General features: G+C 42.5%; 1 protein-coding gene across 5 annotated transcripts in view; it reads left to right on the forward strand.

Annotated features, from left to right (window-relative positions):
* The window catches only part of BCAT1 (branched chain amino acid transaminase 1), a 90717-nt gene extending 82864 nt beyond the window's left edge, over positions 1 to 7853 (forward strand). For all 5 annotated transcript variants that reach the window (XM_005296600.5, XM_042848900.2, XM_065568191.1 and 2 more), the window contains one exon: positions 4692 to 7853. In XM_005296600.5, coding sequence (XP_005296657.1) covers positions 4692 to 4733 — 42 coding nt within the window. In that variant the 3' untranslated portion in view covers positions 4734 to 7853. The remainder of the gene's footprint in view (positions 1 to 4691) is intronic.
* Positions 7854 to 14963: the final 7110 nt, after the last annotated feature.

Below are 14963 nucleotides of genomic sequence, written 5' to 3' on the forward strand. Positions count from 1 at the left end.
TCTGCCTGGGTTTCCCCTCTCCTCTGCCAAGGCAAGGGTGTCGAACCCAGCATAGTCTGAGATAAATTTCAGAGGGAACAACACCTGCTTTGTCCCATGAAGTATTGGTGGCTATCAGGAGGGTTTCTCCATTTTCCTGTTTACCTGCAAACTAACCCATGCTAAAAGTAACCCTTAATAATTATATAGCAAACAACACAATAATAATCAAACTGACAGATGAAATACATGATACTAATAAACTATCACAGGCAGCTCCCATGCCCTTCACTTGGGTCATTTATATTCTGATTCCCCTCAAAAAAATCTCCCCATGTAATTTCAGTGGAATACAGTATTGTTTGCTGTGCTCTGCTAAGCAGCTTCCACATTCCACCATGGAGGTGTGGAGCATTTCAGTGTTAGAGGAAACAATTCCCATATGTTTGTATTTAGCATGAAAAGGGCTTGTGTGTGCTTCTGCATAAAGATGCTGTATGAATTAGGCCCAATTGTCATAATGGTCTCTATATTAGGAGCTGGACTGAGACTACTAATTCATTTTGTGTATGCCAACTGACAGTGATTAGATGATAGGGACTTTCAGTTCCCGCAATGAACACTGCATTTGAACCAGTAACCTAGAGGTGAATCGCTCCGTATCCAATTGCTAATCACCTCTGCCATCCAGTTCCCTCATATGCAATACATACTAGTTTAACATTTTCAGATTTCTTTGATTATTTTGCATCTAGATCTGTTTTCCTGCCACTTACTGTTTTTTGTAATCCACAATCCTCCATGTGCAACAGGATTTACTTAGATTTGAACAGCTGTTCAGTGGAAAGTAGAGCTAGAATGACAAATTAGAACTTTGTGGGCAGTACTGATTACATTTCTCGCGGCAGTAGCAAGAGACAGGGGAACACTGCAGTATGCATTTACACTTGTGTTACTAAAAGGAAATTGTGATTACTATAGATTGATAGAGATTTTAGGTGAAATAATTTACTCTGTGTATAGCATTGGTGTGGTTATGAATGCATCAATCACAGAATACTGTGTTCTATAACAGCTTGAGTTAGAGGATTTAAAGATGAGGTTCTCTCTGGGAATTGCACTGCCTCTGAAATGCCAATCAGTGCAGGCAACCTCCTTCTTCCCTAAATAAGAAGCCCTGAATGCTTTGGCTAATATGGCCAGTGGTCCCAAATATTGTAGATTATTTATGGCTTCTTTATGATGATTTGTATTTTTAAGGAGGATGCAGTGAAAACTTGTTCATTTTTAAAGTGTAGCTCAGAAAGCAATTTGGGTGGGATAGGTCAACAGTTTCAGGTGAAATTATTATTTGTATTAGAGTAGAATTTAAAGGCCACGATCAGTAACAGGGCCCCATTGTGCCAGGCACTGTACAAATATATAATAAGAGACAGTCCTGCTACACACTCTAAATAGGCAAGCCTGAGAAAATAGTGGTAGAGAGGGTTGGCTAGAGGAGGAAGTATTATTATCTCTATTTTACACATCAGAACCTGAGCAGCAGAGAGATTGAGTGACTTGCCCAGGTTACATAGGAAGTCTGTGGCCAATCCAGAAATGGAATCTGATCTACTTAGTCCCAAAATAGTGTCTTAACTGCACAACCATCCTTCTTTTCTAAAATATGAGAATGAACTCAAACCTTTGGCAAAAACTGAATCCATACTGACCCTTTTGGGGAATTTATGGAAGTCTGGATTGTGATTTCAGTTTTATGCACCTCTGCATTTCTTGGTGCTGAACAGGGTGAGACACTGAAGTCTGAGGGTACGTCTCAGAAGATCGGCGGGTAGTAATCAACTATCGGGGATCGATTTATCGCGTCTCGTCTAGACGTGATAAATCGTTCCCCGAACGCGCTCCTGTCGACTCTGGAACTCCACCAGAGTGAGAGGCGGAAGCGGAGTCGACGGGGGAGCCGCGGCTGTCGATCCCGCGCCGGGAGGACCCGAGGTAAATCGATCTAAGATACGTCGACTTCGGCTACGCTATTCTCGTAGCTGAAGTTGCGTATCTTAGATCGATCTCCCGCCACCCCCAGTGTAGATCTGCCCTGAGTGAGGCTGTTCTTACGAACAGAAGCAGGGGATACTGGAAGTCACAAGAGAGCTTGTTTTCAGGAGATTTCCTGCCCATTTTTGCAGGTTCTGGAGGTTCAGATAAATTCCCAAGGTTTTTGAGTTTCACTCAGTTACTTGACAGGTGAATTAATAGCAGTAATTATCCTAATTAGCAGAGTAAACTTCAACATAAAGAACTCACCTCTTTTAATGGAAAATGCTGATGCAGCCTCTGCTCAGCTTGGAGGGGGCGTGAAGGGAGACAGGAGCCTTTATGGTGCCTCATTGGCCAGTGCTTGAGCCAGGTCAATTTCTAGTGTGAATCAGAGGAGCCTCACAGCTGCTGTGATTTATACCAGCTGCCTAGGACTCCCAAGGGGCTGTTCCAATAGTAAAGGATCACCAGGGTTAGCGCCAACTCCCTTTTCTCCAGTCATGCCCTCTACATTACAGTGTCTCTTTGCCACCCAGGGATTAGCCCATGCTGGGGGAATCCTGCACTGTTCGGTTAAACTGGCATTATGGCTGCTTTGCAATGCCAGGGAAGCATGAAGCATCTATGGTGGGGACAAGGAACTGACCTGGAAATGTCATGAATGGAGCCCTGCTTTTTGAGCGTGGTGTAACACATTCCGTCAGCTGTGCTGCAGACCTGTGTCCAGTGATAGCAGAATTAGCAACAGGGAGAAGAAATATCCTCAAGGACTGTTGGAAGACATTGTGGTTTTGTGTTGTACAGAGAGCTGTTCAGCCACTAGCCTTCGAAGACAGCACTCCCAAATGCTGTTTTTTCAAGTGAACACAGCAACAAGCCAAGAGCTTTTTCTCTTCTTGGGAATTCATCTTTTAATTTGCTCTTCTGCCCTAAGGTTTTTCTCTTATGGTCTCCATGCTTCCACACTCCATTTCAGTGTGTATACTGGGCCACTAGAGATGTATAGGCTGCAGTGCCTTCCGTATGCAGATGGTACTCAGCTCTCTGTTGTCATCTTAGTCTGACCCACAGGTGAAGTCTAGAGATAATCTGACTCAAAGGCACTGGACTGGGATTCAGGAGATCTGGGTTCCATTCCTGGGTCTGCCACAGTTCCCCATGTGACTTTGGGCAAATTATTTCCTTATTATGCTGCCTCTCCTACCTGTAAAGCAAGGATACTACTTCTCTGGTTTGTCTGTCTATTTAGATTGTAGACTCCTCATGGCAAGGACTGTCGCATACTATGTATATGTACAGCGCCTAGCACAGTAGGACTCTGATGTCAGGGCTTTTAGGTGCTACTGTAATATAAGTAGTAATTGAGTTGACATGTCCAATATTTGAGATTAGACTTTACTTCCACCTGTCCCCTTAACCACAATCCCACATCATTTACTGATTTCTCTTCTCTCTCTACTCTGACCACTGTTTTCTCTCACTGTAACAGGGCTTTACCTTCACCATTGTGGTACACTTGACTCGCTAGTCAAAAGCCAAAGTCCTCACCTTCCAAAGATAAACAAAAGTCCAAACCCCAGACGATGTTCAGCCCTCCTGGGCTTGACTAGTCTTTTTCTTGGCCCTTCCCAGGGCTAATTTGTATAGCTGTAGTCCTGTCTCCACCCAGGTCTGCCCTGGTCTCCCTCACTGTTGATTTAGAAGTTGAAAAGTAGCTTCCTTCCACCCTGTGGCCAGACAGTCACAAATGGACTCTGAACGGTTCCTTGTCCCATTGTTGCAGAGAGTTTCCATGCCCTCTCAGAAGGATCCAGTGCTCCATCTACTACTAACCTATATCCACATATAATTTACCTAAATGAATGAGCTGTGTCTGATTAGGGTTTGTGACAGAGAGCCTTAGAACTGTTTACCTTCAGATTAAGATCAAATGCAGTGTCAGTGTAATAGCTAACTGTCCTCTGCCCTGGGACTGTCTTGAAGAGAGATGGTAGGTCTTTTCCATCCCTGCCTTCTGTAACCCTGTTTATTACACAGTGAGAGCAGACTCATTCTTCATCCACAGTAGATCTGGTTTTTTTGGTTTACCATGTTGGTGTAACATCTTCTCTAATTTTACTCTGTGATATTTGTGATTAGATTTATTTCAGGTTTAATAAAAAAGATGTAATAAAAAGCTACTTTTTAAAAAAGGGGGAAATAGATGCATTTGCATATTGGGACCTGAGCAGGGGCTGCACATGTGAGCAGATTAGTAAAATGACCACAGGGAATAGTTGCGGGACTTTTAACACAGGTTGTATTAAATGCATAGACACCTCCATCAAAGCAGGACTTGTCTGCTTTATATCCTCTCACAGGAGAGTATCTTCACCCCTTCACAGCCTACTCCGTAGAGATGGATAAAGTGTCAAACTGCCTTCAGCTTTGTTTAAAACACAGACTGCAGCTAAGGCATAAAACCACAAATAATCTGTTTTATAGGGGGCAGTTGTGGCAGTGGAAAGGAGCTTTGAAGTAGGTGTAAGTTATAGTTACTCCCACCTACAGGTCCCTTTACCCTGCCAGAGTGGTGGAAAAGGGCCTTAGAGTGAACGAAAGTCGGGTCACAGGAAAATTTTGTTGGTGCAGAGTTATCTTTATTTCCTGAAATATGTTCTTTGTTTTTGTTTCAGTACGGAAGAGAAGACAGCGAATGGACACTCCTGGTGTCATGAATGCAGAGTGGCGGGGATCAGACCTTCCATACACTACCCGACAGGCCAAACCGTTACACCAGAACAATCACCACTTTTCTGTAGCTGCCCATTTAGAGCTGTGCGTAGGGTAGTCAGTGTTCTCCCTTTCCTCCCCAGGGTGATTTGTTTCCACATGCCAGGGAATGTGAACACAATCATTATGATTTCTACCATAGTCTTGCTAATAGAAGCCTATCTTCTTGTTAGAGATGCTAGATGTAAGCAATAGAACTGTCCCAACTGTTTTCTTGGTGCCTCCTTGTGTCTTATGTACAGTCCAAAAACTTGTCAAATACTCTTCAACTGGTCTTCAGTGTAAGCCATGGTGTTTTTTCAACTGCCAGCACTACCGGAGAAGACTGCCATATAAAAAAAGTTGCCCATTACTTAGGGGAACAGTTACTATCCCTTAGTCCTATTTTATTTGCATCCTCAGGCAATGGATTATGTTTTTCTCTGTTACTCCACTTATGTGGGAGGTTCCTCTCTGCATTCCCAGAGCCCTGAGGAGCCCCTGTTTTTTATTCTGCCAACATCATACCCTCACCTTTTAGGCCCCATGTCATAGCAACCACGCCTTTAGAATGAGGATGACTTGGTGGGAAATCCCTTCAGAGCCCAGCAACACCACTCCTAAATCAGCTTATAAGAACTTACAAGATACAAAGTGATCTTTCCCCACCCAAGGCTTTACAGTGCTCCCAGCCCTGGCTGGCCCACTTGTTTCTTAATATGATCTTTTTATTTTCTGAAGAGGCCGTGGCTTTCCAATATGGGTTCTCCTATATCTTCCCCTGCTTGCCAGTGGAAAAGTGCTCAATGCAGGAGAACAGAGGGATTTTGTTCACCCCTTGTCATTCCGCACTACCATGTTCCCTTACCTCTTCATACACCACTAGACTCATGATACACTCTCTTGTTGCCATTTGGAAGCAGATACAGAGCTGTTAGCTCGCAATTAGGGAAATGAATAACTTCTGCAAATTTTCTTTAACCCTTAAATATGCTACCATCCATATAAGCTTTCTCATCTATGCACACACTTTTCTCAACTAGTTTTAAGATGTCTCTTGCCAAAAAGGAACTATAGTATTCGGTAGTAATACTCCAAAATGCTAGAGGCCTGATTCTTCTGTTATTCTGACATAGAACTTATATAACTTCATAGCTGTCAGTGGAGTTATACCTGCATAAAATCAGTTTAACAGAATGGAGCCTCAGACCCTACATTTTACACTAGCCATACAGCAGTATTTTGGGAACTAACTTGTATTTTTTTAATAAGGGGGGGAAGAGTTTCTCTCCCACACTTTCTAACTGACCCCATCTATAACTGGCAGTTGCTAACACAATGTAAAATATATTAAGCATCATTTCTAATGGGCAGCCCCTTGTCTTAAGCCACCATTTAAAATTATCCACAGGGCTTTCTTGTACAGTATTTGGTCAAACATTAACCCTCAGTCTCTACTAGGCCACCATTTTCTGCTGGTCCCGTGAGTGATGGGTTAGACAGATCTTGCTGCAGTCTGTTCTGTTACCTTATTGAAGAACAGTTGAAGGTTACCAGTGACAATTGTTCAGAGTGAGTTGTTGGACAGTGTTCTATTTAGAATATATCTACAAGCTCAAAATGCTGTTTCATTTATGGTAGCAGTAGTACTGTGTATCTCTTCTACTCACAATTTAAATCTGTACTGTGCTCTGGTCTCTGTTCAGTTTCTTGTGATATATCATAGGCCAGTGGTAGTTTATTTATTTTTATTCATCTACTGGAAAAATTAACATGGGGGATACATCGAGATACAATGTGAGGTAGAGGCATTTTTCCAACAAGGCAAGTACCACAACTGAAGAGTGCCTTTGACTAGAGTGTGTCATAGAGCTCATACCAGATTACGTCATGAATGAGACTAAATGGCTTCCTATTACTGAACTGTAACCTGTTCCCTCACGTTTAGCTTAGATAATTGTCATTGACAGCAAAAGTCTAGGTGGTTCGGTTTGACTGAGATGCCTGGGGAATTGGATGTGCAACTCCCATACTTGAGATATCAGTAGTATTAACAGAAGTTGCACATCGAATTCCCTATGGACAGTACTGACAGTAATCTACTCACAAGTCAGAATGAAAAAATGAAGACCAGTTATAATAATTGATTTAGAGTGGTTGACGCTTTAAGTGGTTGACGCCTTAAAGTCTTAAATCAGATTACAATAATTTTAAGTGGGGCTCGACATTGGCCTGTAGTTGTTGTAGTCTACACTGACTTTTGGGGAGACCTGAGTTAGACTTCCTGTCTTATCTCTTCACCTCTTGTACTGCTGGAGACCTCAAAAGTGCAAGGGCTAACAGAGGATAAAATTGGAAGATCCACAAAAATATGAGCTATTTCTTAGAGAAAAAGTGAAACCATGTAGAGCACTCCCAGTCAGCTAGTGTCATCTCTGTGAATACTTTTGCTCCCTCTTGGTAAATTCAAACAGCCTTGATTATTTTCATTCAGGCTCTGGGTGAATAGGTTCCAGTTTTTAAACATTATATACTAAATAAACCAGCAGAGTATTCTGATCTTTCATGACAATCCTGTGTGGAAATACATAGCCTGCATTCTGCATCTGTATTATTTTATTCTTTTATCATAAAATTCCAAGAAATAACATTTGTAAATAATAGTGAGCACTTGATCAATACTGTGTTCTCCTTATTTTAGCCCATAAAGTTTAGGGAGGAACCGTGCTATTCCCTGAGCTGATAGACTGTAAAAGAACATCTGCGCATCTCTTTTCTATGTGCGCTGTTTGTTTAATTGTAGCAGATTAACATAGAAAGGGTATGGTACATCATAACTAGGCAATTATCCATTCTTCATCACTTAGTTATGGTTACACTAATTGATCATTTAAGAAATAAGATAGTCTAACATTAGGAACATTTGAGGCTGTTCAGAAAAGATCAACAAATTAATAATTGTGTGATATTTGCATAATTGGCTGCAATTATTTAATGTTTAATTGGCTGATCAAATGCGATTCAGCCTCTCACATGTGTATGCTTTACAAACAGTGGTACTTTAAAATGATAATGATGAACTATAATTTTTGCAAGTTCTTTCTTTCCCCCACTTCATTCTTTGATTATTTTCAGCCTTGAGCATGTTCCTAATTTTCAGTTTAGTTTCAGCTATTTATCTGTCAGAAAGAAGTCCTTAAAATGAGATCCCATTTCAGAGGTCCACAAAAACTAGTGTTTCATTCAAACCTTGATGATGCAGGAGTTGTGGAATTAGCAGCTGTCACTGCATTGCCAGATTCATAATTGCAGTTCAGGGCAAATTCACCGAGGGGTAACAATGATTTATTCTGGTGAGAACTCTGGCAAAGGATCCTCAGAGTAGAAAGTCCATCCAGAGGAGGTTGTGGCAGCACAAAACAAATGTAATTTCCTTGACAGGGGAGTTAGGAGGGCAGCAAGGACCAAAAAATGGGAAATGCTGGCCAGGGAATATGGCCATTGGATGATCTGACTCAATATAGTCTTCAACAGTGTCCATGAGAAGGATTCCCAGAAAATCCCAGCCATAAGCTAAGTCTGCCCACGTCCCCTAGCAGAAATCCCCGAGGGACTGCAGTGGTAATACCACCTGCCCTTTTTCTGGATGAATCACCACTGGAGTCCTGGGAGATATAATTGACCCTTCCCTGCCTAAGTGCTGGTGATTCTCTTGTCCTTATTTTATATTACACCTGGAGAATGGCAATCTGAAAAACAGGGCATTTAAAAGGTAGAGGTTCAGTATGTGCTGGTGGGAATGAACACACAATAGGGTATGTCTACACTCAAGTTAGAGGCGTGATTCCCAGCTTGAGGAGACATACCCACGCTCGCGCTGATAGAGCTAGCATGCTAAAAGTAGAGTATAAGCCGCGATGGTGTGAGCAGCAGGAGGGGCTAGTCATCCAAACATGCCTAGGGTCTCAGAAGGGATCGTACACAGGGAAGCTAGCTCCTTAAACTACTGCAGCTACACTTCTATTTTTAGCATGCTAGCTCAGTCAGAATTAACGTGGGTATGTCTTACTGAGCTGGGAGTCGCACCTTCAGCTTGATGTGTAGACATACCGATATGTGAATCACCCCTCATGTCCAAGCAGTGGGCAAGGCAGAAGGGGCGAATTGAGAGCTATTTCACAGCTCCATCACCTGGGGGGAAGGAGAGGAGGAACTATTGTCCAGTGTTATCTATAGAGCAACCTATGTCATCTCCTCAAATCACTTAGCCCCTTTACTTTGCGTCAGTATGTAACAATGCAATATCATAGAGCAAATGTTGCAATGCCCTGTCAGAGCATGGCACAGCGATTGATCTTCCAGGCCTTGCTCAGATTCCTTTCACCTCTTCAGGACCCTACATATGGTGCACAGAGTAGACAGGCCCAGTAATGAGGGGAAAGCAGCATGCAGGTGGGTGCACTTGTATCACAGTGTATGTCTGTGCTGCAATTAAAAAAAAAAACCACAGCAAGTCTCAGAGCTGGGGTCAACTGACTCGGACTTGTGCTCCAGGGCTAAAAATAGCAGTGCAGATGATTGGACTGGAGCCTGGGCTCTGAGACCCTCCCCTGTCACCGGGTTACAGAGCCCAGGCTCCAGCCCAAACCCAAACTTCTACACTGCTGTTTTTAGCTCAAAGCGCAAGCCCCATAAGCCTAAGTCAGCTGACCCAGGCGCTGAGACTTGTTGCTGTGGGTCTTTTATTGCAGTGTAGACACACTCGCATTCCAGATACCTAAAGCAGGGCTAATACTAATGACCTACCCAGGGATGGGGTGGGTTCTCCATCACTTGGAATCTTTTTAAATCAAGATTGGAGATGTCTTTCTAGAAAATATGCTGTAGCTCCGCCAGAGGTTATGGGCTTGATGCAGAGTTTACTGGATGAGCTACAGCCTATGCTATGTAGGAGGTCAGACTAGATGATCATAACAGTTCTTTTTGGCCTTAAAATGTATTTGTAAGAAGTTTGTATTTATAGCCTCCCCGGGCTGTCAGTGTCTGTGCTTTCAGTCATCGCCTGGGTATTTCTCCCCGTCACCTATTATTTTGCAAGTAATGTTGGCACAGGTAGGTGCCAGCTTTTTCCTTTCCCCGGGGTGCTCAACCCCTGCTCAGGGCACAGGCCCCACCCCCAGTCCATCCCTTCCCCCAAACCTCTGCCTCTTTCCACTCCCTCCCCCGAATGTGCCCGGTCCCCACTCCTCCTGCACACCGCAGAACAGCGGCTTGCAGGAGGCACTGGGAGGGAGGGGGAAGAGTAGATTGGCGGAGCTGCCGGCAGGCAGGAGATGCTGTGGGGAGGGGGAGAAGTTAATCGGTAGGGCTGCCAGTGGGCGGGAGGCACGGAGGGGAGGGAGGAACTGGCTGGCTGCTGGTGAGTGCTAAGCACCTGCTAATTTTTTTCGTGGGTGCTCCAGCCCACGGAGTCGGTGCCTATGAATGTTGGGGCTAAATTTTAGCACAGTTAGTAACTCATATTAATGGGGCCTTTGCAGTTAATTCCCTATGTACTGTGCTGGAAAGGCAATTTCTTTGGTACTCAAACAGATATCTGGTCAAGGAGTGTGGAAGTCATTAAAGAGCAGCAGAATGAGGAAAAAGGTGATGGTCTTTTATCTGCACAATACATTTTATTGCAGGTGTTTTACTCATCCCAGTCTGCAAAGTGCCTCTTCCAAAATATTTTTATTAAAGCTTTTAAATCTGTATTTCCTTTCACATGGTCAGCCTCTAGACAAGACTGCGCAGGGCATTCCATTAATTCAAATTCTATTAAACATAATGAACAAAAACAGCTTTAGTTTAAACAGTAAGTCTGGAGTCTCATGGCCTTCATGAAATGCAAAATATACTGCCGAATTCTTATTTCTTTCCATGTATCTAACCAAATTATAAGTGAAAGCCAAGTAGGCTATTAATACCTGGAGCATAACACAAAAGCCTAGCCAAAAACTTTTTACCCTGATCCCATTTGCAAAATGGGGCACATGCTAGAGAGGAGGGGAGTTGGAGCAAAAGCTGAGGAGCCACGTATTCCAGAGTTTCAGTTCTGGCTCTCACATTGACTCTGTGATCATGGGCAAGTCATCTAGCCTCTCTTTGACTCCACTTGCCCACCTGCAAAATGGAAACAGTGCAACCTAACTCGCAGGTGTTGCGAGGAATAAATACCCAGTGATCTCATATTTTTGGCCTGGGGGACACGGGAGAAATCTTAAAAAGTCTGCCCTGTTATGAGCACAGAAGCATAAGCCAACCACTAGCTGCTGGGACCTAGGTAGACATTTCCCCATATGGGAAGGTTATCCCATAACTGTCTACCACAGGGTTCCTTGCACCTTTCTCTGAAGCATCTTGTACTGGTCACAGTCAGAGACAGGATACTGGAGTAGAGGGAGCACTGATCTGATGATCTAGTATGGCAATTCTAGTATGGCCTGTCCATCCAGGAAGTGGACACAGTCTGTCCTTTCACTCCCCTGAATGCAAGGATTAAACCAGGCTTGTGCTGCCAGCAATAGCCTCCCTTAAAGACCCTGGCCAACAAAGTGGGTCCTCCTTGGAGCAAGGAGAAGGAGGATGAATGATCCTCATCCAGGAGTCTTTCTGGGGAGGTGTGTATTGTCACCATCCTCTAACCATCAGCTCTCCTATAATCCAAAAATTGAACTGTGTGTTTGCAAAGCACTTTGAGGACAACAAAGCATTGTGGGTAAATGCAAAATATTATTATAATTATTACGACGTCTTATGTGGCTCGTAGGATTCAATCTAGCCTTTAACAAAACAGAATTTATTTTGCTACAGGTAAAATCTCTTCTATGAATCTAATTCACTTCAAGAAATTTGTTTAAGCAGCACAGATAGATGCCAGACGCAGAGCCAGCATTTGAAGCATCCCTTCCTGATTAGTTGCAACATCTTGATTATACAGAGGAAAAATGTTATATGTAGACACACACTTTTCGTATGATGTGTCTTATTTTTAAGGTTTCCTGCAGTAGGACTATAATCCTGCAAAATGCATAGCTCAGTTCCAAGTTTAAAATTGCATCTGACACACAGTACAGATTTGACAAGAGCACTATTCACTGATCAGAGATAAATTTAATTTTTACGTTTATAAAAATAAAATCAAGGGCGTAGGAGCAACTTTATCCATCATGCTTCTAAACGCCTGTATACTAGAAGTCCACCCTATCCCGTTTTAGAGCTGTGCCTTATAACATAACATGCAAATCACCCTGTGGGATCCATCCTACTCTGGTGCTGAGTGCTCTTGACTTCAGCAAGTAGCAGTTGAGAATTATTCGAGTGCTGTGTTTTATCCAATTCTACAGAAATACGTTTTGTCATGAAGGTCAAGATTGTGCAAAGAATAACTGATATTTGCTAAAATATCTCCTCCTAATGGTAAGATAATGTTCCTTCTTGCTTAATTTAGGTAGCTAGATTGTTATTCATAATGGAGGAGGAAGATACTGACATTGAATTGGTAAAGAAACAGTAGTATTAGAATCATCTTACCAGTAGTATTAGAATCATCTTCCTTTGTTAAACATGGTGGTTATTAGGCTAGGTTCCAATATATTTTCCCTGACCAGGATGGAAAAATCTGACAACAGTGTTAGCCAAACCATGCTATAGGTGTCCCCAATTCCACTTGATTCTCCATTGCCCTTGTGCAGTCATTTACACCAGTGCAAAGTAGGTGTAAAAATGCTACCAAATCAGACTGGTCATGCTCTTGGTCTGTGGCACAATTGCAAAGGTCGTTTCTCAGACACACACAAAAAACCCCTGTCCCCATGCCAGTACCCTACTAGGACCAGTCATGTTGGAAACACTCTGCTCTTGCCAGTGTGGATAGACCCATGTGACTCTCCTTTAATATGAAGGGAGACCTGTGTTGAAATGCACAAAATAAATCCCCCCACCAAAAAAAAAAAAGGATAGAAAGACTCAATAGATAAAGGATAGAATCAATGTTTTGGGGGATATGTTTATTCTGGGTTTGCTCATTTAAAAAATTGTGATTTTAAAAACCAGAAACAATCAGTCACTTTTTACCTGAATTATTAAGGCCAAGATATTAACATTGGACCCTAACAGTCAATGGGAGCTGCTGGATGCTAAGAACTTACGAAAATTTGGCAATTTTTTCAGGAGCCCAGATAAGGATTCAGGGGTCTACTTTAAGTTTCGGAAGTTTTTTTTGCCTAAATGTTTAGAATTGCAGGGTGGATGAGGTTATTATAAGAAAAGAGACTAAGACTTTGAAGAAGAAATTAACCATGATTTACAAATGACTTCACAATTCTTTGTAATAACCCCCACGGGAAATCACTTATGTTAATGACCAACTATGTCTGTGGAAAAATATTAGGTAAAATATGTTCTCTTTCTATCCACACAATAGTTAGTTCTCTTAGTTCATTTAAGTCTGTTTTAGAACCTGATCATGCCAGGTGCTTAGCGGTTGACTTAAGTGGGAACTGCCATCGGAGGCACTTGCCCTCCAGCAGGATCAGACACACTGAAGGGGTCATCAGCTCTATTATGTCTGGCATAATTGTAAAAGTGATTGAGATAAGAAAAAGAGCTTTTGATAACTTTCTGTACAGGAATATTTACAAATTTTTTGGTTTTCTTTTTAAAATATACATGGATTTAAAAATAATTTGGTTTAAATTTTTTTAAAAAATATTCCCAACAACCCCAAACTCACCCATAATCTTTAAGAAGTGTCCAGAAGAAAAGCAAGCAACTGCTGTGACACTTTCTTAGGGTACCCAGGACTCTGAGTCACATTACCCTGCTGCCTCCAGCATGAGGAAGTCTTTCTTTTGGTAGCTGGCTGTCAGCTCCCTGTCACGGCCAGCCCTTCAGCCACTCAAACACTGTCCTCTGGGCTCTGCCGGCCCTTACTTTGCCTTGCAGGTTAACAATAGGTACATCCCAGTCCCCCAGCCACTCCAAAAGCATCCCTCCCGTAATGTTCAGCCCCTGACACTGGACACCTGTAATTACGGGGGTTGCAACTCCCAAGGGAATAGAACACAAATACCAGTTTACTTGATTCAACTGAGTACCAGCTCCAATCTAAGAACACAGCACTGTAATCTATTAATACTCAAAACAAATATATATTTATTAATAAAGTAGAGATTTAAGAGATAGTGAGGAATCGTAATAAGAGCCAAAGGTTACAAATAAAAGTATAACACACGTCTGCTAGATTAAAATTTAACATTAGCAGGCTGCAATCCTTTGTCTAAAATAGTCTCTCACCTAAGCTTTTTCTGCAGAGCTTGCTGGTTTCAGTCAAACCAGGATCCAAAACATTCATGAATCACCCCCCCCCCCTACCCCCGGGTGTTCCTCAGTGAAATGGATAACATAGGGGGTCCTTTATCCTTTCTCTTATACCTCAGAGTTTATCTTTGCACTCCTGAGACAAGACAACCCCTGGTGGTTCTAGTCTTTGGTGTCTCCCCATTTGACAGCACTTCCTCGCGTTGATTTAGAATACAAATGTAGCTCCCATTGTGTTTGGCTTCCAATGATTTTCGGTCAATACTAAGTGCTAGTGGGAGGTGCCAGGGTGAAGCCTTCTATCCGCAGAACAGGTACAGCAAGGGCAGTGACAGTATAACCTTCTCCTACAGTGCTCCACCACAGTACCTCAATCATGTTCTGGGGTCCACATAGTATTTCTATGCCCATTCGGCCCTTAGAGCAAGACTGCCAATTAGTGCCAAATGTTGGAGTGATGATTTATGATGTGAATCACTATTTGGAAAAGTGCTTATCACAAGCTTAAGTGCTTAAAGTTATGCACTTGCTTTCCTGAATCGGAGCCTAACAGCTTGACTGAGACCAGCAACTCATTTTATATAGGTCACCAAACAGCAAAAAAATGTTAGGTGCTAGAGTCAAGCCAACCATGTAAGATGAAAGGTTCCATATCTTTTCAAATCCAACTCCCACAAAACCTTTCTATCATATCATGTGCCAGTAGCTGGCTAGGGCTCATGATAGGAGGAGAATTAGATAATTGTTAACTATTATCATCCCTTAATTTAAGATGTTGCCAAGAAATTAATCTCTTTCTTCTCCATCCTTCACCTTCTAGTAGGGTTGCCTGGGCT

Source organism: Chrysemys picta, chromosome 1 (assembly GCF_011386835.1).
Source record: "Chrysemys picta bellii isolate R12L10 chromosome 1, ASM1138683v2, whole genome shotgun sequence".
NCBI lineage: Eukaryota > Metazoa > Chordata > Testudines > Emydidae > Chrysemys > Chrysemys picta.